The 24,556-nt window shown below is 38.1% G+C and overlaps 1 protein-coding gene across 1 annotated transcript; it reads right to left on the bottom strand.

Annotated features, from left to right (window-relative positions):
* Positions 1-2,118: 2,118 nt before the first annotated feature.
* LOC143538408 (2S seed storage protein-like) lies at positions 2,119-4,256 on the bottom strand. The gene is made up of 3 exons (XM_077031979.1): positions 3,857-4,256; positions 2,552-2,832; positions 2,119-2,401 (listed from the first exon to the last, which is right to left on the bottom strand). The coding sequence occupies exons 1-3, from the start codon at positions 4,151-4,153 to the stop codon at positions 2,119-2,121; spliced, it is 861 nt and encodes a 286-aa protein (XP_076888094.1). The 5' UTR covers positions 4,154-4,256.
* Between the last annotated feature and the right edge of the window lie 20,300 nt (positions 4,257-24,556).

The following is a 24,556-nucleotide window of genomic DNA, read 5'->3' as shown; positions in this document are numbered from 1 at the left end:
AAGTTGTAAAACTCCTTTTAGAACTTGTTTTAATATGATTTTTTAATATTTTAAAACTCCTTTTAATATATATATATATATATATATATATATATATATATATATATATTGACGTGAGGTTGGTTATTATATAACAATCATAAAAATAAGCAACCACAAAAGCAATAAAAAAGTATGTATATCTATATGACCAAAATTTTGTTCGATCTTGCTAGAGCCTATTAGCAAGACCGAATGGGTCACGGGGTCACAACACATTAACAACCACAAGGATGGACTTGAGTGCATCCAATCGTAGTCTCGAGCAACTCCGGCTGACTTCATGATTCCGGTGTATTTGGGTCTTCGTTTATTACAATATTTACAAATAAATACAATAAAAGAAAAACTCTAACTATTACAACTTTGAACCATTCATATGGCCAAACCCAAAAACCAAAACATCACAAACACGGTCGGGCCAGATTTACATATTGCATAACAATCACATAAAAGTTCGGGCATGCTTTTGGTCAAATAAAACAAAATAAAAAATTTGACCAAAATATAAAGTTGCCCAAAAAATTAGTTAGACCATAAACATTAAAACAAGTTAAAGTTTGTGTTCTAATTCCGGTTAAAAGACCGGTACCGACTCGTACGTTGTAACCAAGGCTCTGATACCACTGTTGGGTTTTAGTGGTGACCAGTTAAAATTTTATTTATTAAAATCGGTTTAATGAATATGACAAATAATAATTAATCTCATTAATTAATAAATACGCAACAGAAAGTAAATGAGTAATCCGCACAAAAACAAAACCCGACAGGATCTGAAATACGAGCACAGTTACAACGAAACAATTAAATATATATAAATATAAACTGACAACATATATATACATATATATATATATATATATATATATATATAATTTTACCTTGGTTAATAAGTAACCGGTCGAGATACCGAGAGCTAACGAACAACGCTAGGTGACAAACGAGACCAGACGGTGGTGGTGCACAAGACAGCGGCAGCGGCGGTTCGCGGACAGCGAGGCAGTAGCGTTGGTGGCGGACAGCAGTGACAGCGATAGGCAGCAATGGCCGGTGGCCGGCGGTTTGTGGGACAGCAGCGGTGGCGGCTGTGAGGCTAGCGCCTATGGTGTGGAGTAGAGAGAGATGAATTGCTTGTGGTGGCTATGTTTAGAACTAATGATAGGTTAATTAGTTTATAAATAAACTAGTTAAGCTAATACGGGCATCAAGCCCATCTCTTGTTTCCAAAAGCTCGTTCCATAATATCTCGTTAATTTATATCATACATGTTTAACTATCTTAAGTGGGTTTCACGCTCGTTACCCATAATGTTAACTCTAGCTAGTCAAAACTCGGTCAGCCGTGTTGACTTTACCGAACCGGTCCATAAAATCCAACACATTCTACTAGAATCATTAGTGGCGGCCAGTCTTTACAAGAAATTCCTGATGAACATTCGACTAGAATCATTAGTGGCTGCGAGGCTTTACAAGAAATTCCTTCTGAACATTCACATTCTACTAGAACATTAGTGGCTGCCACTCTTTACAAGAAATACCTGATGAACATTTGACTAGAATCATTAGTGGCTATTTCTTGATGAACATTTGACTAGTGGCCGAGTCTTGTAAGTTACTTTGTCCAATTAAATCACATAATTGGTGGGATTTGATCTTCAGATTAATATATATAATTACTTGACATTAATACTTTTCTACACAACCTCTTCCCAACCAAGATAGGATTAGAGTTTTGACATTAATTAATTGATTAAATTGGCCTTTTCCCAACCAAGGTAGGATTAGAGTTTTGACATTACATAATTGATTAAATTGGCCTTGTGTAGTTGTGTTGATACCCAAGATGCAAAATACTTCAAAAATCAGATTTTAAGATCTTCATGGCACTGAGTCACTTTTCACTTCCAAGTCATTATATTAAAATAATAAGATGAAAGCGACGATTACACATGAGACATACATACATACAACATGTTCTCACTTTTATTATTATTCTCATCACTAGGATCTCAAAGCCTTAAACCTAGAAGGGCTTACTAGCTAGAGATCTAATTTATTACTTCCCATACATTTAAGTTGTCTATGCGAAGGGGATGCTGCATTGCTTGGCTTCCAAGTTGCACTCATTCGGCAGACTCTGAACCACCTTCCTCACCATATCCTTCATCTCCTCACCAGAAAATCCACGCTGATGCTCCGGCTGCTTGATCACACTCTTAGCCACCTCGACAATGGCCGGGCACTGACACTCCCTCTTGAGGTACTCGAGCTCGTTGCAGCATTCTTGGAGTTCTTCCTGCTGGTCTGGCCTGTTAATGCTCATCCGAAGTGTTCTTGGGGAGCTGAGCTGTTGTGAGACGTACCTATTGAAATTAATTTAATTTAGCAAACTGAATATAATATATATGTATGTTGTTACTTGATGATATTGGTATATATAGTATTTAATTCTGGTTTTAGCATCGAGCCCACGAGCCCAGTTTAGGAAATATCCAAGAATATGAAAAGTATACCTTTGGCATTTTTGGACTGGTCGTTGGATATCGGTTTGGCTGCATTGTTGTTTGGAGCCAAAGGGCGTGGGCTTGGGAAAGAAAGGGACACGGAATGGGCTGTCTTCTTGTGTGACGGAGGTGGTGATTTTGCCAATGCTGCATTGTTTGGATTGCAGGTTGCATAGGCTAGGGAGAGCCAGAGCCTTCTGCCTCAACTTTAGGGTCTGCTGATGACCAAAGACCGGGTCAAACATCTGCCCTTGCTGTTCTTGCATCTCCTTCTGGGCTTCTAGGAAGGCCTGTGTTAAACCCAATGTAATTAAACAAATGTTAAGAGATAGTATTATGTAAATATAGGTTAAATATATTACTCTCTTCATGCCATTAAAAATTGTTTGTATCTTCTTTTTTTTTTCAATTATTCTATTAAAAATGTCCATTTTCAAAATTTATTAGTCAATTTCTAAATTTATCCTTAAAACACACATAATTAGCATTAATAATTAAACCCATTAAAATTGTTTATATCTTCTTTTTTTTAATTATTCTAAATTTATTAGTCAATTTCTAAATTTATCCTTAAACACACACATAACTAGCATTCATAATTAAACCCATTAAAATTGTTTATATCTTCTTTTTTTTTAATTATTTTAAATTTATTAGTCAATTTCTAAATTTATCCTTAAAACACACATAAGGAACATTAATAATTAAATCCATTAAAATTGTTTCTCTCTTCTTTTTCTTTTTAATTATTTGGTTAAAAATGTTTACTTTCAAAATTTATTAGTCAATTTTCAAATTTATCCTTAAACACACTTAAGTAGCATTAATAATTAAACACAATGCATTAATAATTAAACACAATATTGATGGATCCAATTTTCAAAAATTTATCCTTAAGCACACTTAAGGAACATTAATAATTAAACACAATATTGATGGACCCAATTTTCAAAACACACATAACTAGCATTAATAATTAAACCCATTATAACTGTTTATATCTCCTTTTTTTTAATTATTCTATTAAATGTCCACATTCAAAATTTATTAGTCAATTTTCAAATTTATCCTTAAACACACATAACTAACATTAATAATTAAACAATATTAATGGACCCAATTTTCAAAGAAATTATTGTCATTTTGTAAATAAAAAGATAATAATTCAATCTCCCTTTAATTTTGTGTTTTTGAAAACATGACTCCCTTGAATTTTATGTTTTTCAAAACATAACGCTTTTAATGGGATGAAAAGAGTATATAACTACCAATAAAAGATAGTAAAATTACACCTTGGAAGAGTTAATTAAGTACCTGCTTCACGGCCTTGCACTGGCAAGACTCTTGGACGCTTTTAATCTCTTGGCAACACTCCTCCAAGAACTCCTGGGGCTGTTCCGTCTGAGGGAACTGTTCTTGGAAAGAGAACTGGGGTTGCTGGAGGAACAAACGACACTGGTCGAACTGTTTTCCCTGTAAGGGTTGCCTACATGGCTTCTCCTTCTGGAACACTGGGTTCTCTTCGATGGTGGTGGTGACGATGGTGGTGTGGGCGGTAGCGAAGGCTACAAGGGCGGCGAAGGCGAGTGCGAGAACTGCTAGCTTTGCCATTGTTATTGTTATTGTTGTGTGTGAATTAGAGTGTGATAGTGGTGGGTATATATAGTGGATTTAGGGTTTGCATGGAGGTATATACGTGGAGAGGTGGGTGTAATGGTGGCATTATGTGATGATTGTTGAGTAACACATACGAGTTGCCACATGAAAAATATGGCAAGTGGAGTGACTTTGGGAGTATCTCTATATGGTGTCAACACTCTTCTTGTGGATATATGATGAATTGCTCCACGTGGACTGGAATCCTCTGTGATGACACATAGCCATGTAGCAAGAGTTTTAAGAAAATCAAATTTGAATTTTGAATCAAGTTCCTAGAAAGACTATACGACAAGTTTCTTTTGAAATTTTGTCGAGGATTATTGAAACTACTTTGTTAAAAATTGGTCACAATGGCTAAACAGCAATCTTTAAAGAACTAGCTAGATAGTGTTTGTGGTCCCATAGCTTAAGCTATTTGTCGTTGATCCATCAATAATATCGAAGAGTAACCAGCATGCATTTTTTTAGTGTGAGTCATCAATGATACTCGGGTTTTTAGTAGTAAGCTTTGAGATTTGGTCGCAACAATTGCTAGCTATGTGTATCTGATTAGATTATGTCACTTTCACATATATTTTACAATATTTTGTTTTCAAGTAATTTTTATTTTAAACGTTATGTTTTCAAGTAATTTTTTATTTCATAAAAATGTATGCGGTTGTTGTAGTTTTTAAATAGCCAAAATAAACTTTTATAAGTTCATTCTTTTTGTGTTGCTTTCTTCTTGTATGCTTTGTACTTTCTAAATTGTCATTCTGTGAAGGAAAATAATAATCACTTAATAAAGTTATTGAGTGTCTATCTTTAGGTTTTTAAGATGTATCGTAAGTTTACTTATGATTCTCATCCGCTCCATAGTTATTTGTTTTCTATGGAACCGCTTAGAATTTTATTGATTGTATTCTTGTCATTTTACAATAAAGAAAGAAATTACAATAAATAGATGACAAAGAGTTAACTCTAAATAAAGAAAGAGAAAATAACAAGGGAATGGAGAATCCCTTTGATTTAGTTCCAACGGCTATTTTTGATGTTACAATCTCAAATTGGGAAATTATTTTTTTTTACTATTTCTAACACTCCCCCTCAAGTTGAGTAGTGGGGTTTCCGATGCACAACTTGTCAAAACACTCGTTGAATATCCTACTGTTGACGACTTTTGTTAATATATCTGCTAATTGGTGTTCAAATAGAACAAAAGGTAGTTCTATAATCTTGGATTCAAGTTTTTCTTTGATGATGTGCCTATCAACCTCCACATGTTTTGTACGATCGTGTTGTACTGGGTTTTCTGAGATTTGTATTGCTGCTTTGTTATCACACATGATTCTACTGGCTTCAGTTTGAGGAAACCTGATTTCTGTTAACAGTCTTCTTATCCATATAACCTCTGTCACACCTCGTGCAATTCCTCGGAATTCAGCTTCGGCACTGGATAGTGCTACTACTTTTTGTTTTTTGTTTCTCCATGTAACTAGGTTTCCACCAACTAGGGTGAAATATCCTGATGTTGATCTCCCATCATCTTTATCTCCTGCCCAGTCTGCATCAGTATATAATTGGATCTTTAGGTATTTATTTGGTCGGAAGAGAACTCCATGGCCTACTGTTCCTTTGAGATATCTAATAATCCGCATTACTGCCTTCATGTGGGAAGCTTGAGGTTGGTGCATGAATTTGCTGACGACTCCAACTGCATATGCAATATCTGGACGAGTTTGTGCGAGGTATATCAGTTTACCTACCAAGTGCTGGTATCTTTCTTTGTCTGCCAATTCTGCTTCCTTTTCCATATGGAGTTTATGATTGACTCTCATTGGGGTGTCGAATGGCTTGCAATCAATCATTCCTGTCTTGGCAAGAAGGTCAAAAACGTATTTCTTCTGGCATATAAAGATCCCATGTTTAGACCTTAGTACCTCAATTCCAAGAAAGTACTTAAGTCTTCCCAGGTCTTTCATTTCAAATTCTGTGAACAGGTTCGCCTTCAACTTTCTCATTTCTTCTTCGTCATTTCCTGTAATGATCATGTCATCAACATATATAATTAAACAAGTCACAAGTTTACCTTTTCGTTTAAGAAATAGTGTATGATCACAGTTGCTTTGTTGATATCCATATTTCCTCATTGCTAGAGTGAATCTACCAAACCAAGCCCGAGGAGATTGTTTGAGCCCGTAGAGAGATTTTTTCAATCAAAGTACTTCTTTTGACTTGAAACCTTTTGTGAACCTAGGTGGTGCTTCCATATAAACCTCTTCTCCTAATTCACGTTAAAGAAATGCATTCTTAACATCAAATTGATGGAGAGGCCATCTTCATTTGCAGCGACTGAAAAAAGGACTCTGATTGTGTTAATTTTGGCTACCGGAGAGAACGTTTCTGAGTAGTCAACCCCGTATGTCTGGGTGTATCCTTTAGCAACTAACCGTGCTTTATATCTTTCAATAGTCCCATCAGATTTATGTTTGATTGTAAAGACCCAACGACATCCCACTGGTTTTTTTTCTTGAGGAAGATTGCATTTTTCCCATGTGTTGTTTTTCATTAATGCCTTCATTTCTGTATCCATTGCATCCCTCCAATTCTTTGACTCCATGGCTTCTTCCACAGAAGTTGGAATTTTTTCGGTGTAAAGGGAAGTGGTAAAAGCCTTGGCTTCTTTGGATAAGTTCATAATGGCTATGTTTGCTATGGGGTACCTAGAAGATTTAGAATGTTTATCCGGAGAATAACGCTTTGCTGGAATTCCTCTATTAATTCTTGGTGGAAGAACATATTTCCCCGTCAATTCTTTTAGTCTTGTTTCTTCTTGTATTGGTTCTTCTTGTTCCACCTGCACTGTTTGTTCTACTTCTATCTCATGGTTGTCAGACTTTTTGGACTATAGCAGCGATACCCTTTTTGGTTAACACTGTATCCAACAAATACACATTTTTCAGCACATGGGTCGAGTTTGGTTCTGTTGGCTTTGGGTATGTGGACAAAGACAGAACACCCAAATATTCGGGGTTGCAATGTAAGAGTGGGTGGCAGCTTGGTAAATTCTGAAAGGACTCGAAGAGGGTTTTCAAGTCAAGAGCTTTTGTTGGTAGCCGATTGATAAGATATGCAGCAGTAGCAAGAGCTTCAGGCCAGAAGGAATTCGGCACTTGAGATTCAATTAACAGGGCATGTGTTATTTCTAAGAGAATGCGATTTTTTCGTTCAACAGTGCCATTTTGTTCAGAAGTGTGTGAGCATGATGTTTGGTGAATTATCCCTTTCTTTTGACAAAATTGTTTCATTGAATCATTTATGAATTCCCCACCATTATCAGATCGAAGGATTTGGATGTTGGTTTTAAATTGTGTTTGTATCATGGCATGAAACATAGTCAATTTATCAAAAACTTCATATTTATGTTTTAGAAAGTAAATCCATGTCATATGAGTGCAATCATCAACAAAAAGCACAAAAAAAACGATAGTTTTGCCCCCCATCAACCTTTGCCGGCCCCATACGTCTGAATGGATAAGGGAGAAAGGTAACTTAACTCTTGTGTTATTTGGTTTGAAAGTATGTCTATGGCTTTTAGCCATGACACAGGTTTCACAACTTAATGTAGAATTGGAAGGAAATAACTTTGGAAATAAAAGATTTAAATAACCGATAGATGGGTGTCCTAATCTCCTATGCCATAACCAAGCTTCTCTATTTGTAGTTCCATGAGCCATCATCACAGTCCTATGTCGAGTCACTTCATCCACATAGTACAACCCTTGGCATTCAGTGCTACGACCAATGATCATTCCCGTTCTAATATCTTGTAAGATACAGAATGTTGGGTGCATTAATACCGAACAATTTAATTCTTTTGTCACATGACTAATGGATAATAATTTATGTGATAGAGAAGGAACGTATAGACAATTTGAAAGTTTTAAAGTGGGTGATATTTCAATAGTTCCCGCTCCCTTAACAGGAACTATTCCCCCATTGGCGGTTTTTATGTGGTTAATTTTGGGCATTGCCGTTGAAATTATGTCGGATTGTTCGAAGGTCATGGTGTCGGTGGCACCACAATCAAAGATCCATGACTTGTTCGAAAAATCATATGTCTCGACCATATTAACTTCTCCCCTAATTTTATTTGAGTTATTTTTGTAAAGAAAAGTATCTTGTAAACTTTTATTTGTAACATTTTGGCCAGTATCAAAAATAACCGATTCATTAGGGCTATTATCAGCCTTTACAGATTCTTTAAGGATTTCGTTACAAAAAATAGGTTTTTCAAAGGGTTTTTTTTTGTAAAAACAGTTTCTATTGAAGTTCTATTACAAAACATAGATTTTTCATGGGGTTGATTTAAACTTCTTTGAACTAGAGGGTCTATAAAGCATGGATTGCAAATAGTATGCACAACATGACATATATTGCAATTATTAGGATTAATAAAACAAATATTGCAATTCTTATCATCTTGAACAGACGTAATGCAAGGGTTTGAGAGTAGTCTCTCAACCCTAGTACCTCCGCCGCCAGTATTTGGATGACCAGTTTTATCTCCAGTTTCATCTCCGGCCGATGCTATACCTCCAAATCCTCCGCCGCCTCTTCCAATTTCCAATTTCATTTATGTTGCTTTCTTTCGCGGTGGATTCTGAGCCGTCGAGGGCGGAAACTGCTTTTCCGGTAGTACCGGTTCTCCCCCATTCTTTCTTTGTAGTTTCGTGATTATAGTTCCACCATTCGGGGTAACCAACAAGCTTAAAACACCTGCCCTTTTTGTGCTTTGACATACCGCAGTGGCCGCATTTTAGTTTACTTTCATGGATTCGGGATGATGAACCGGTATTCAAGCTTTTCTGATCCGTGCGTTTCCTTGACTGAAACCCTAGACCCGCATTCAGACCTGCAGCCACACGGTTCTGAAAAAATAGGCTCTTCTTGACATTGATTTTCAAACGATCTGATATATTATGTTTTTGAGTTTGATTTTGAGTATTGAGGCTGGTTTTGGGAGGGTTTGTGTTGTTATTGGTTGTATCATCCATAGTCGCTGGACAAAACGAGGATTGAACAAGGTAAGTGATGAGTCGGTATTTCGAGCCGGTTGATCCTAAGATCGTATACACCGATCTGATACCATGTTTTTAATGGAACCACTTAGAATTTTATTGATTGTATTCTTGTCATTTTACAATGAAGAAAGAAATTACAATAAATAGATGACAAAGAGTTGACTCTAAATAAAGAAAGAGAAAATAACAAGGGAATGGAGAATCCCTTTGATTTAGTTCCGACGGCTCTTTTTGATGTTACAATCTCAAATTGGGAAATGATTTTTTTTACTATTTCTAACATTATTGAGTGCCTATCTTTAGAGTTTCTAAATTGTCGTTCGGGAATCGGGATGTGATGCATATTACAGGTTCTCTTATAAAGCTTGAAGTGCTGGTATGGTACGACCGGGGTTGGACTCCCAATAATGTTTGATTCTCTTTTTTAACAGCATCTCCAATGCAACATACATGTTTTTGTTTCAAACCGTCAACTCAGCATTCCACATCATATTTCAAACCAACCAATAAAATTCTTGTTTCCTCCAGTGGTAATTTACCCGTGCTTGTTTCAAATTACTAGCTCCCCATCCATGTCATACTCCTACAAACCACTTTTGTTGTCTGTCTCTTCCAAGCTGGCAACCTCCAATGGTGAAGATCACTTTGTGGATTTTGTTTTGAATACAAACACTTGCCACCTAATACCGTTGGAGAGGCCCTAATTTTACAACTTCTTATTGGTAGCTTTATTCTCTTATGTTTAAAAGTTTGGTTAAATCCTTAAGAAACATGAATTATTAAGTATTTAATAAAAACAATAACTAACTTTCATTTTTAAATAGATCAATAACAATAAATTTTAATAAATATTATCATAACGAACCAAACCAATGCCAACCAAATTCTCACCGTGTCTCCAACGCAATGTGCTGGTTTACAGCAGCCAGTTATATGCCAATGATCTATATTGTTCGTTTTTAAAACATGGGCGCAAGCGTTTTCAAAGAGTTTATGTTAGTTTTATTATAATTCTACATTGAAAAAAGTGGGTCTGGTATCAAAGTTGAAAATCAAACCTACAAGCTTGCCAATGAAGATAATCATAATGACATATATAGCTGATGGAACCGAGCAAAATAATACCTAATCGAAGCACCAAGACCATCGGGATATATACAAATATAACCGGACCTAATACAATGGTTTTGTCTTACGAAATGGGCCACATGTACCTCACGACTGTCTGAAAAAGGCGTGTTTACAAGCGATGGTTGTAAGAACTGAAGATGTAAATGTGAAAATGAAGAGATTAGCTTAGAAGCTGGCAATGCAACTTTATGTTCTCAATGCCATAACGACACGTGAAGGAAAGCTTTAAAAATGGAAAAGACCCTCCTAGAGCAAGTAAGGAAACTTTACGAACGGGGATCCAAATGCCTTCAATTCGTAACTCTTGAGATAAATGGACAGCTTGCCAAAGCCTTGATATATCCGAAGCCAGCCACACATCATCGCCATGGACGAGGCAAAAAGACTTGGTTTATAGATAACCATTTGCCAAAGACATGATGATGATGATGACGACGACGACGATGACGATGACGACGACGACAATGATGATGAAGGTCTTTGATGGAAATGCCAAATTGATCGAAGGAGTATCATATAACACCAAGGCTAAGATCAGGACGTGGAAAGGCAAAATAAGTTTGTCATTCGTACCATTGAATGGCTACAAGATCACGCTCAGTATAGCATACTTCCAAAAGGCCAAGGCCGTTCCAGCAACATTTCTTATAAACACCTTGTACATTATCAAGGAAGATCATGGCCATGCAATAGACAAAGATTTCAGGTATCCAGGCAAGACCTTATACGCTATGTAACTCATGAGGACAAAGTTTGGGTCCCTCAAGTATCACGTTGAGGATGCCATGACTTTAGGCGGGGAGAATGCCACGTCACGCCTAAATAAAAAAAATTCTCAAGTTCTTGAACAACATGGAGTTATCAAGGGATCCTTGGAAGTCCCCTAATCAGTGTTCCTACATCTTTTTGGAACCTGACAACATAATAAACTCTAGGTCAACCTACAATGGCAATAGAATCTGTGAGACGTTGCTATAGGTGATTGAGCGTGCAAGACGAACTGAAAAATTACCTTTCTCAATCAACATAATAAATTTTTCATTGAAATAACATCTTAGTACAATGGAGTTTTCTTGTAACTTCTAACAAAGTAAGCCACCCTTTTAATAAAACTTGTGATTTAAAACAACAATTACATATATGGGCATGCGATGCGATTGGTTTCAGAATGAAACTGATTGCATGAGATGCGATGTGATTAGAATGAAATGCGATGCGATTGAAATTCAAAATGCGATACGATTGGATTTTGAATGCGATGCGATTTGAATTTCAAGCGATGCGAATTGATTTTCTATGCGATGCGATTACAATTTCTGTTGCGATGCGAATCAAATGGTCTGGTGCGATGCGATTCTAAAAGCTATGCGATGCGATTACTTGGTGATGCGATGCAATTTGTTTTTTGGCGATTTGTTTACACTTCTAGAAAGATTATCTTTCTTGGAAACTGTTTGTACTTTCAACAACTTTTGTCAGTTTTCAGTAGCAAGTACAACCACTACCACCTTTGTTTATGCGGTGAGAGTTTTTCAACTTAGAATTTTCAACCCGTAAACATACACATCACAACACAAACACTTTTGAATCTTTGAGTTATCACCAAGAACACCCATAAACACTTTTGTTTTCTTTAAACTTGTAAACTTTGAAGACCTTTGAAGAACCCGTGGATACACAAATTTTTACACACTTCTTGAACACACACAAAACAAGATCAAAACCCAAGGTTGTGATCCAAGCACCTCAACTGGTAGAGCCCAAAGCTCTGATACCAATTGTAGGTCCCGATAGGGTGGATCTAACAATGATTCTCATATCAATCTACTTGGTGTTTAGCCGAAATCACACCAAGCCACCTAGATCTCGGATCTTGTTTGTGTGTCGGTTTATTATCGGCTTTTGCTTGAGAGGATAAGTTAGATTAGATGAGAGTTGTTTTTTTCAAAAGCTTAAGCATGTTCTCTCATGCACATGCTTCCTATATATAGAGAAGCATGACATGAGACATCTTAATTAATATAGCCCAATGGGCTTTATGTACAAGTGGCCTTGGGCCCAATACATCATGATACAAAAAGACAAGTCCACTTACAATACAAAAGACTAATCAAAATACAAAACGAGGCCCAACACATGATCTCAACAACCTCAACAGTCATGAACTTTAACAGCTTGCTATATTTGGATCACTTTCAACACCTTTCCTTGATTCAAACCTTCTTACTCCCAATCTCTCGCGTAAGTAACAAAACTGATCAGCTCCCAAAGCTTTTGCTAACAAATCTGCAATTTGTTCCTGAGTGGACATGGCTTCAGACTAACACGAGTAGCTTCCATCAGATCATTGATATAATGGTACTCTATATCAATGTGTTTGCTCCTACTATGCAAGGCCGCATTCTTTGATAAAAATATTGCAGATACACTATCATAGTAAATGTTGGTTGCACCTTCTTGCTCATATCCCACTTCACTCATTAATTGCCTTAACAACATCCCTTGACAAGCAGCACTTGTAGCTGCAACATACTCAGCTTCAGTTGAGGAAAGTGCCACAATAGGCTGCTTATTCGAGCTCCATGTAACTACACCCGACTCGATAGAAAATACATTTGCTAAAATTCTCTTTCAGTCATCAATATCACTTGCCCAATCACTGTCAGTGTAACCTTCCAAGCAAACATCTTTTCCTCGTTCATACCAAATTTCAAAATCAACCGTCCCTGCAAAATATCTCAAGACTCTCTTAGCAGCACCATAATGACATGCAGTCGGTTTCTGCACAAACCTTGAAATAAGACCAACTGAATAAGCCAACTCGGGCCGCGTATGAGTTAGATATAACAGATCACCCACCAAACTTCTAAACAACCTTTCATAAACCTATCCCTTTGCATCAACTTGCAATTTTTCACCTGTGTTCATAGGTGCTGCAGCTGATGTACATTTTCTCATACCAAATTTTTTTAACATATCTCTTTCATATTTCTTTTGAGACACAAATATGCCATCATGTCTTTGTGTTACTTCCAGACCAAGAATGTAGGCCAATTTACCGAGATCAGACATCTCGAATTCCCTAACCATCTTGTTTTTGAACTCTTGTAATAAATCACTTGAAGAACTAGTGTAAATAATATCATCAACATATAGGCATATTATGATTAAGTCAGTTACACTAACCCTTTAACATAGACCGTTTGCTCACATTTGACTCGAATATACGAATGATGCTGAAGATATGAGTCTATTCTCTCATATCATGCCCTCGGCGCTTGCTTTAACCCATACAAAGCTTTGTGCAACCGATACACTTTATGTTCTTCACCATTCAAGAAGGCTGATTTAACATCAAACTGATAAATTTCCCTGCCTTGTTGTGCAGCCAGCGAAATTATAACACGAATTGTTTCAAAACAAGCCACCAGAGAGAAAGTTTCTTCATAGTCGATTCCATATTCTTGGGCATAGCCTTTCACAACTAGACGTGCTTTGTACTTCTGAATCTCTCCTTCAGCCGTAACTTTTACTTTGTATACCCATTTTAGACCAATAGCCTTCTTCCCTTCAAGCAACTCGTTTAGGGTCCTTGTTTTCTGATGCTTCAAGGCTTGCAATTCGGCTTGCATAGCATCAACCCATTATCTGTGTTCTACAGCCTCATCAAAATTTGTTGGTTCCATAGATGAAAGTGCAAGCTGACAAGCTTGATAATCTTCCATAGGAATAGTATTCTCATATAAATCAACAAGAGATTGTACCTTTGGTGTTTTAATTTTTGGTGTGTGGTTTGAACTTGCATTATTTGAGTGGCTTGATATAGGTGTTCTCACATCTTCACAACTTGAATTACGTTGCCCGTTAAGCATTTCTTCATCTGATCCATCAGTTGAAGTCTCATCATTTGGTGGATAATGTTTACTTGTGCCACCTACTTCAATTATGAATTCTTCTGCAAGTTCATGTTTCCCCTCACCCTTCGAACTCCATTTAGCCAACTCATCAAATGTTACATCTTGACTAATAACAATACTTTTAGTAACCGGATCATACAATCTATATGCTTTAGAGTTCATGGAATAACCAACATATATGCACTTTCTAGTCTTGGAATCAAGTTTCTTTCTGTGTTGTTTAGGCTTTAGGCCATAAGCAGCACACCTAAATAATTAAGATGATAAACAGAAGGCTTACAATTGTACCACACTTCATATGGAGTTCGGTCATCTAGTGCTCGAGTGGGTGGAAAGTTCCTGATGTATATTGCTGTACCTATAGCCTCTCCCCAAAACACCTTGCTTAGATTCTTTTCTTGTAACATACTAGTAGCCATTTCAACTATGGTTCTATTCTTTCTCTCTGACACTCCATTTTGTTGGGGAGTGTATGGAGTAGTTAAATCTCTCCTTATTCCTGCATCTTCACAAAATTTCATAAATTCATGTGAAATTCTCCTCCTCGATCTGACCTTAAAGCTTTAATCTTCAATCCAGTTTCAGTTTCAACTTTGGCTTTAAACACTTTGAACTTCTCAAATACTTCAGCTTTATCTTTTAAGAAATAGACCTAGGTCATTCGACTAACATCATCTGTGAACAAAAGAAATAACTTGTTACCTCCTAATGATTGAGCAGGCATTGGTCCACAAACGTTAGCATGCACAAGATCAAGAATCTGACGAGTTCTAGTAGCATGCTAGGGGAAAGACTCTTTAGACTTCTTTCCTTGTACACAACCTTCACACACATTCCACTGCTTCACAGCTAGCAAACCATATACCATGCTTTTCCGTGCTCAAACTTTGCAGGTCTCTCTCATTTAGATGCCCATACCGTAAATGCCAAATGAGAGTATCATCTTCCACAGTCGACAACCCAACACTGTTAGTACAAGTGACATCAAGTGAAAATGTGTTGTTGCTTGACATTGGTATTGTGCATACCACTTTATTGGTCTTTTTATTTGCGACAGTGCACGCACAATCATCAAATAACCACTTATGGCCCGTATTCAATAATTGTCCAATGCTTAAAAGATTTTAGTTCAACTCTGGTGCATATTGAACGTCCCTAATAACCTTGTGCTTACCAGCCATAGCATCAATCTTTATTGTACCCTTTCCTTCTACCGGGATCTTCTCCTCGTTTCCCATTCATACCTTTACTTTCTTTATTGTATCAATGTCTTCAAACAAGACTTTTTGCCCTATCATATGCTTAGAACACCCGCTATCAAGGAACCAAATGTCTTTAATTTTCACAGAACTTTTTTCTTGGGCCATAAGAACACTAGCAGCTTCATTCTCATCATCAAGACATTCAAGTTCCATGTGCACTTGACCCTCTTCGTCATTATCTTCTCCTTTAATCGCTGCACCAGCTTGAGGTTCACTCCAATAATCTCTGCTAATGTGCCCAATTTGTCCACAATTGTAGCACTGATTTCTTCCTCGTCCAGTATTTCTTCCACGGCCTTATTCACGACTCCTGAACGGAGCCCGACCTCTACCACATAAAAACAGTCCGGTGTCTTCTTCCTTGTCTTGAAGAGCCTGTTCTTCTATAGGAGTTTGGACACCTCGATTTACTCTGGTTTCATGAGCCTATAACGAACCCATGAGCTAATCATAAGACAACGTACTGAGGTCCTTTGATTCTTCTATTGCAGCCACAATATGGTCCCATCTAGCTACGAAGTACTTTTTCGACGACCATCTGATCCGTCACAGCTTCTCCATACGCTCGCTTTTGGTTTACTATCTTCATCACTTTTGATAAAAAAAAATAAAAATCTGTAGCTGGTTCCCCTTCTTTCATTTGTATTGTTTCAAACTCCCTTCGGAGTCCTTGCAACTTGACCATTTGCACCTTCGAATCACCTTGGTACTCGTTTATTGGAGTGTCCAAGCTTTCTTGGATGTAGTGGCTCCTGCAATTCGAGAGAAGATATCATCGTGTACTGCAGATTGGATTAAAGATACTGCTTTCTGTAGGTCCCGACGTGGGTGGATCTAACAATAATCTTGGATCAACCGAGCTTAGTGCTAGCGGAAATCACACAAAGCCACCTAAGCGGTCTCAGATCTTGAAAGGTTATTTTTGGGTGGTTTGAGAGATAGAGAGGACCGAGAGAGATAGAAAGTTTTCAAAAGGTTTTCTAAAAAATATCAACTGTTTCTCTCATGGCATGCTTCTCTATTTATAGAGAAGCATGCATGAGAAACATGTTACATCAAATGCCCAATGGGCTTCTTTACACTTTTTCCCTTGGGCCTATACAAGCAAAACAAATAGCTAAAGCCCAAAACATATAATTACAATACAAAAGACTAAAACAAAATGGGACTAACAATCTCCCTCTAGTCTTTAGTATTGGAACCCGTCGGTGTCATAATCCAGCCAACCGTCCTCGGGTAGTGGAAGTTCAACAACTCTTCTAACAAATTTGTTGTAGGCTTCCACTATCCGGTCTGTGTTTTGATGACCGATGTCCTCGATGGTTCCCAGGGGTGAATTGTAAAGCTTCTGATATCTTCTATATGCAGCCCCATTAGCTCGTGCTCGTCAAATACGCGAATATCAAGCAAATCTTTGCAGCGTATGACGGCCTCCCCTGTCGTGTTGTCGAATTCCTAGCCCATGAAGTCTCAGAGGATGTTGGAAATAAAGGGCTCTCCATGTAGATGATATGACAATTCTTTGGTGCCCTGTATCTCCACATTGTTCGTGGCTCTCCGGTGACTGGGTCTATCTCTCTTGGGTTCTTGTACTTCCGACCCTTATTCGGCTCAAAATCTTTGTAGTCGACCCTCGATTGACGATGAAGATAATCGGGGATCCAACTATCCAAAGTACTCCCAACCGCACCATGACCTAGAGCTTTTCGAAGATAATTTATGTCAAGCTCTGGTAATGATTTCAGCTCATGGTGGTTGAGATAAATTAGATCACCACTATATCGTCTAATCACCCAACACGCGTTCTCTTTATTATACTTCGCATATACAATCAGCGAATCATCGTGGTAAGGATAGATGAGATCGCTGGCACATGCACGACTTGACACAATATGATTCTTTTTCTTCCTCTTTGGTGGTTCCTGTGTCAAGTCATTAGTTGGATTAGAGACGGGATCAGCAACGGGAGTTTCTGAAGCTTGAACTTGAGCAGGAGGAGTGTCTGGATTAGGTGAGTAGTTTATGTAGTCATCTTCAACCCCTTCCCTTGTATTCTGATCAATAAGATGCTCCAAGTTCTTTCCTGCTTCAATAAAGTCATCTATAACACCTGCAAAGTCATCAGGAAATAAATCTTTATACATCTCAGTAATCTGTGTATCATGCTCCCTGACTTTGCCGGCCGAGTCGTGAGCAGCAGGGTCTTGAATTTCATATTGAGTGTGTGGAGGTGATTGAGTGTTATCTCCACCTCCACCTCCTGCTGCCCCGGCTCCTCCACCTCTTCCATTCCCGCCATCATCATCACCATCGTTATCATCATTGAAGCTATCATGAACGTCATCATCGTCATCATCTTCTTCTTCATCATCCTCATCATCACCATCGACACCAACATCTTCCCTATCACCTTCATCACTACCACCAACACCGCTAGACTGGCCGCCCTGTTGTACTAACCGACCAACAGTCGCCTCTCCTTCAGATGCCTAAACCCTAACTCCTCGCAAGGCCACACTCGGACCTGCGGTAGGCTGCGAACCACCAGCTTAAGAAGTCTCACCAGACCTTCTCCAGCTCCTGAAAACCATATCAAGCCTATCCTCCAGACCATGAAAATCATCTTCATGAATACCCATAAGGTCTGAGGCCGCTTGGTATTTGCTTACCAACTCTTCGCCTGTCTTCAATTGGAGCTCATTAAGATGATCGTGTTCCATCACCTTTTGTTGAATTGCCTCTATCTCAACTCTAAGTGAATCGAGGGAAGCGGATGAAGCGAGCTGATTCTCTAAATTTGGAACTCTGGAGTTCATAGCTTTATTCTCAACATCCCATCTTCGAGTGGCATCTTCAATTTTCTTGTTAATACTAGTTCTGAGAGCACTGGCAGATGGCAGACTTATTTCAAGAGTGGCCAATCTGTCTCCAAGTCTTGAATTATCTGCTCTCAGATTTGCGTTTTCTGAAGCCTCTCGGTTCATCAGTACTTGAAGATTCTGGATTCGGGTGTGGAAGGTGTTGGTCAATAATCTTTGATTTTCAGCAAGAGCATCACTTGCTTCCATCTGTTCTTCTAACACCCTAATCCTTTGCTCAGGGCCGCCTTCTCTTCCTCATCCTCCACGGCCTTCTGCTTCATTTCTTTGATAAACTTGAGGAACACAATTTCTCGCTCCGCCCTTTTGGCGTTTGATTCCTCCAGTGCGACGATCCTATCGAGGATAGGATCGGCGTACGGTGGAGGTGTTGAAGACATTCCTCGGGCAATGGGTTTGGGTGAGATAATGGTGGATGGTAAGGTAGTGGACATTATGGGTGGTGAGGTTGTTTGCAAAGGTAGGGTGATGGGTTGGGTACGGATTGGTGAAGTTGTAGTGGTGGGTGGTGTTGGTTGTGTCATAGGTTGTGTGATAGTTTGGGTTGGGGAAGTTATAACGGTTTGGCTCCATAAGCTTGTTGTTTGGATTGGTGAGCTGAAGACTGATGAAGTGAATATGGAGGAGGTGGGTTGGGTAGGTGGTGTTGTGATTTGAGAAGGTTCGGGTTCGGTTTGGGTTGGTTGTTTGATTGGAGTTGTAGGTAGGTCTTGAGTTGGTGAGGGTGGTATTTGGGGTAGGAAGGTAGAAATTGGTTGGTCTGTTGGAGTGGTTTCAGGTGAGGATTTAGGTGAGTCATTGAGTAAGGTTTTGGTTTTTTTGGATTCGGATTACTTTCTTACCTTTGGCTTCTTGCGAGTAGGGATTTGGATTTTGGTTACATCTAATGCTTGGAGGGCTTGGGCTAGGGCTTCTTTGGTGATTTTGGGTTGGTCGGATGGTTTGTCTTGTGAGGGATTGACAAGAAACTTGGTTGACTTCTGGGAGTCCCCAAGTTTCCTCAGACGCTTCAAGGGCGGCTGGTCTTCCTTTTCCTCCTCAAGCTCAGTGATCTTGCCCTTCTCAGCCACCTTCCTCTTTAAATCGTGCTTGGCCTTTGTGCGGTCCTCAAGAGGCTCATCGGATGAATCTTGTTCTGCCTCGACCTCTGGCTCATCTTCCTCTTCACTTTCAACAGATGCCTCATCCCCACAGGCTCTGTTTCCTCAAACAATCCAAATTTAGGACCCAACCTTGGTCCTATATACTGGTGTCCCCTTTCTTTGGTGCTAAGCAACACACCAAAGATCGACATCCTGATCTCATTCACATGATAGGGCTCGGGATAAGACATCTTGTCCTTAGCTTTCTTTGATCCTGGCCTAGGGACATCTGGAATTAGATCATCAAGAAGCATCTGTACAAATCTTGGGTACATAAGCCATGTCGCCCCACTCCTAATATTCCCCAACATGCATAGGAATATCCTTCAAGAGTAATTGAACTTCTCTCGAGTCGTCAGTGCAAACATAATACAGACCCAGTCAGTACTCATGCTATCATATCCTCCACGAATGTCCGTGAAGCAATGAGTGACAATATGGAAAAGAAACCTCCATTGTGGCGGGATATGTTTCTTCTCAAGTCTATTCCACTCAGTGTCGTATCCCATCTGTGTAACAAAATCACCCAGCTTCTTTCTATCACCATTCTCATAAGTATAGTCTGGTTCGTCTGCAATCTTCAACACTCTTCTGATATCTGCTTCAGTGATAGTCAACTCCCTTCTGGCAACCTTGGTTGTAAATGAGAGAGAATCATTAGCAACCTTTGCAAAAGCCCAGAAATCCAGAACCCACTTGTAGTAAATAGCCGGGTCAGCTGAGATGGCATGTGCAAGAGGTGATTGCTTTAGCACCTTGACCATAGACGTGAGTACTCTATCTACCTTAGACTTAGGCAACCCGAGAGCACAAAAATTATTATGACCCTGAAATTAAACCATAAGATCATGAGAATCATCATTAGAACAAGATAAGTTACATACTTATGCATTAATTATTTGCATATGATATAATTTAATTAATTAATTATCGTTAATAAATATTATGTACACTAAAGTTTTAATAAGTTAATAAATTATATTTTGTCAATTTATAATTTACTTATTCCTAAAAAGTACAGGGATTAAGTCCAAATCAGTTTAAGTGTCCAAACAGTTCAGTAGCTTCAGTTTCATTTTTCTGAAAAATATGCCAAGTGTGACTTTTTCGCATCGGATCCAATTTTGCTTCGCATGGTCATGCGAAGCGAATCAAAAGCCATTTCGCTTGGGGTCCAATTTCGCTTCGCATGGGCATGCGAAGCGAAACAGAGATCATTTCGCTTCGCATGGGCAAGCGAAGCGAAAAACCTTTGATGCGAAAAAAATTCAACTTGTCAATTTTTGTTTCCCTTTCCATCCATTGATGACGCCTAGCATAGAATTGGGTTTCTGGAAAGTTTGAACCAGAAACCCTTTGTTTTCATGGTCAATTAAGCCCTTGAACACCTGAACAAATCCTATAATTACAAAATGAACACAAACTATGTCTAAAACTAACAAATAATGATGATAATCACAAATCTAAGGTTCCCAATAACTGTTTATGACCAAGAGAACATCATAAAGCAAGAGATCTGTCTTAGATCTAGCCGACGGTTCATAAGAGCCGCCGTCTTGATCCAAGAGAACCCAGAAACAGAGAGGAAGGGATGAACTTGAGGAAACAAGGTGTTTATTCAGTTATACCAAGGGAGGATAGTCAGGATTCAGAGGCATGTTTGATAATGAAAGGTCGGATCTATGAAGATTTGAAGAATGTTTTAGGGTTTGAAAGATTTGTGTAGAGAGAGAAGAGATAGTGAATTATGAAAGTGTTTGGTGAATAGTGAAAGATATTTTAGGTTTCCCATTTATATAGGGTCAGCCTATCTCGCGATAAGGTCAAAACATCGCGAGTATTCACCCAAAATACACTCTCAGTCCTCGGTCTTTAAAAATATTTACATTTTCAAACTCGAAAACATTTACTCACTGAACCCATGCACTTGTTTAATTTTTATGATTTTCTTTTGTCGGTCCGTTACTTGTTAAACTTTGCACCAACGATCTCTTAAACATAAGCATAAAAATAAAATAAACAACAAAAATAAAAAAAATAAAAATAAAGAATAAAAATAAAAATAAAAATTAAAAAATAAAACTGAAAATATTATACTATACAGCTACTTAATATTTTAGAAAACAAAGACAAAACAAAATAAACTAAAATAAAAGAAAATTTAAAATATTTTGAATTTTAAAACATAATATTTAATTAATTTACATAGATCTTTTCTTTAGTTAATTTACAAAGAACGATCATGACATGGAATCATATTGATTTGCAAAGCCCTAGATCACGTCTCCATTTTGAAGTTATTTTGACTTAAATTCATCATTGACTGTAGATATTGTCCCCCTTTTTAACTTGACAAGTGTTTTGATGTCAACGTGATACATTTGAGATTCAATAAGGCACGATACTTATGTGGTCCCCACTTAATCAGACATGTTATTAATTCTGTCATACCTCGGGCTTAGTTTGTGTAAACATATCACCTGACTTGACTTAAACCTTTCTTAATTGATCACAATACTCTTATTAACATACATGACTTATTGTACACTGTACATATGACACTTTGTGCTTTACTCACTTGACTCAATCTAGAAAGAATGAAATAAAGCAGAAGTTCAGGCCATAACAATCAGGTCGGATAATACCATATTATCGCGCAGAGAAGGTCCAAGGCTTGAAGAAAAGAAAGAAAATAAAACAAAGCAGAAGACTCAGGGTCTTAACAATCAGATCTTGTATGACTACAAACGTAGAAAGTCCAAGGCTTGAGTCAAAAATAAATGAAGAAATAAAGCAGAAGTTAAAATTCCTAGGACTGACTCCTTTTCTGACTCTTTTTCTTTTGTTTTTCTAACTCTTTTATTTTCTTTTTCTTGCTTTTCTTGACTTTTTACTTGACTCAATGAAAATTAAAATTGACACTGAATTTCATAAGACTACTGTGATCAGCTAAAGAGAGGCTTGGGTATGACATGTGTAATTACATTTCATCCTTCATTAATATGACTTCACGGAATCATGTAACTGCATCATAAACGTATATCCACTAGTACCTGCAGAAATTTAGGTTTATATTACTCAACACTTACTTGTTTGTCAAGCCTATCTACACATCAATGAATGACTTTGTAGCCTTTTGTTCTATTCTTTTGACTTGCTAGGATCAATACATACCAATGTACTATCACTTTCCACATGGTCGGATCAATTCTTAATTGAAAATTTTAAATATTCAACTCCCTCTACGAATGAGCTCCCTCTTAACGGGACAATGCTTTTAAAGTTTTCTTAAGATTTTGTTAAATAGGAGTAAGGATGAAATTAATATTATATATATAAATTAAAATATTTTTGTTAAGTCAAATGACTTGATTTTTTGTTTTGCTAAAAGTAAATTTAAAATCTTTTTGGTGAGTTAAAGTTAACTCATTTTCTCCCTTTAAAATTGTGACATATTTGAAAAATATTTACTATTTTAAAACCAAAAAAATTTACTCAAAAGAGATCATGCCCACTGACTCCACGAGAAACAAAAATCAGGCACGACTAAAGGCTTTAGTAAAGAGATCTGCAAAGTTATAGTCTGTATGGACCCTTTTTATGTCAACAAGGTTACGATCATAACAATCACGAATAAAATGTATTCGGATGTCAATGTGCTTAGTCTTTGAGTGCTGGACCGGGTTTTTAATAATAGCAACGGCCGCCTCATTATCACATTTGATCGTGGATCCATAGATATTCGAACCGTAATCCAGCAGCTGATGCTGGATCCATATCACTTGAGAGCAGCAGCTGGATGCGGTGATGTACTCGGCTTCTGCTGTGGAGGTGGATACAGTGACTTGTTTCTTGCACTGCCACGAGATAAACCGATCACCCAGGAATTGACATCCACCAGATGTTGACTTTCTGTCCAAGTTGCATCCCCCATAATCACTGTCAGTGTAAGCATGAAGTTCCAAGGGAGATTTCTTTGGATACCAAAGACCCAAACATGGTCTACCCTTCAAGTATCTGAAAATACGCTTGACAGCCGTCATGTGGGATTCTCTCGGGTCGGACTGATATCTGGCACACTGACAAACAGGGAACATGATGTCCGGTCTGCTTGCAGTGAGATACATCAGGGAACCAATCATTGACCGGTAAAGGTGTTGCTCGACCGGTTTTCCCGATGGATCAGGAGCGAGAACATGTCGCGTAGCGATTGGAGTCATGAAAGATGTTGAGTCCTTGAAACCAAATTTCTGAACAATGTCGTGACGTACTTCTCTTGGTGTATCAAAGTTCCGTCCTTCTTTTGCTCAACTTGTAAGTGCAGGAAGAAAGTCATCTCCCCTAAGGAACTCATTTCAAATCGCTGTTGCATAACCTCAGAGAACTCCTTGCACAGATCCTCATTCGTGGACCCAAAGATGATGTCATCAACATAGACTTGGACCAGAATCAGATCACCGTTTACCTTCTTGACAAAGAGAGTTCAATCAACGATTCCTCTCTTATATCCATTCTTCACTAAAATGATCAGCGAGTGTGGCATACCATGCATGAGGTGCTTGGTGAAGACCATAAAGTGTTTTGTCAAGTCGATAAACGTGATCAGGATGACTTGGATCTTCAAAACCTGGCGGTTGACTGACGTAGATCGCTTCCTTTACTTTCCCATACAAGAAAGCAGTCTTCACATCCATTTGATACACTTTGAAGTTCATGTACGAGGCGTATGCCAGAAAGATGCGAATTGCTTCTAGTCTGGCTACTGGTGCGTAGACTTCATCGTAATCAAGACCTTCACGTTGCCAAAATCCTTGCACAACAAGCCGGGCTTTATTTCTAATGATCACCCCCTTTTCATCTTTCTTGTTTCGGAACACCCATTTTGTTCTGATTGGCTTCTTATTTTCTGGTTTCTCCACTAGCCTCCGAACATTTAGCTTCTTGAACTGCAACAGCTCTTC

This window comes from Bidens hawaiensis, unplaced genomic scaffold, assembly GCF_021521415.1.
Source record: "Bidens hawaiensis isolate Kalapana, Puna unplaced genomic scaffold, B.hawaiensis_p1.1 tig00011619_1, whole genome shotgun sequence".
NCBI classification, from domain to species: domain Eukaryota; kingdom Viridiplantae; phylum Streptophyta; class Magnoliopsida; order Asterales; family Asteraceae; genus Bidens; species Bidens hawaiensis.
The sequence above is the reverse complement of the archived record's forward strand: the minus strand, read 5'-3'. Positions and strand labels throughout refer to the sequence as shown.

Bases quoted from the DNA above. Each gene is read 5' to 3' on its own strand.
- LOC143538408 (XM_077031979.1), bottom strand. From the start codon at position 4,153: ATGGCAAAGCTAGCAGTTCTCGCACTCGCCTTCGCCGCCCTTGTAGCC. The intron at 2,833-3,856 runs GTACTTAATTAA...GGTTTAACACAG, and splicing joins AGTGCAAGGCCGTGAAGCAG to GCCTTCCTAGAAGCCCAGAA. The intron at 2,402-2,551 runs GTATACTTTTCA...TAATTTCAATAG, and splicing joins CCAGTCCAAAAATGCCAAAG to GTACGTCTCACAACAGCTCA.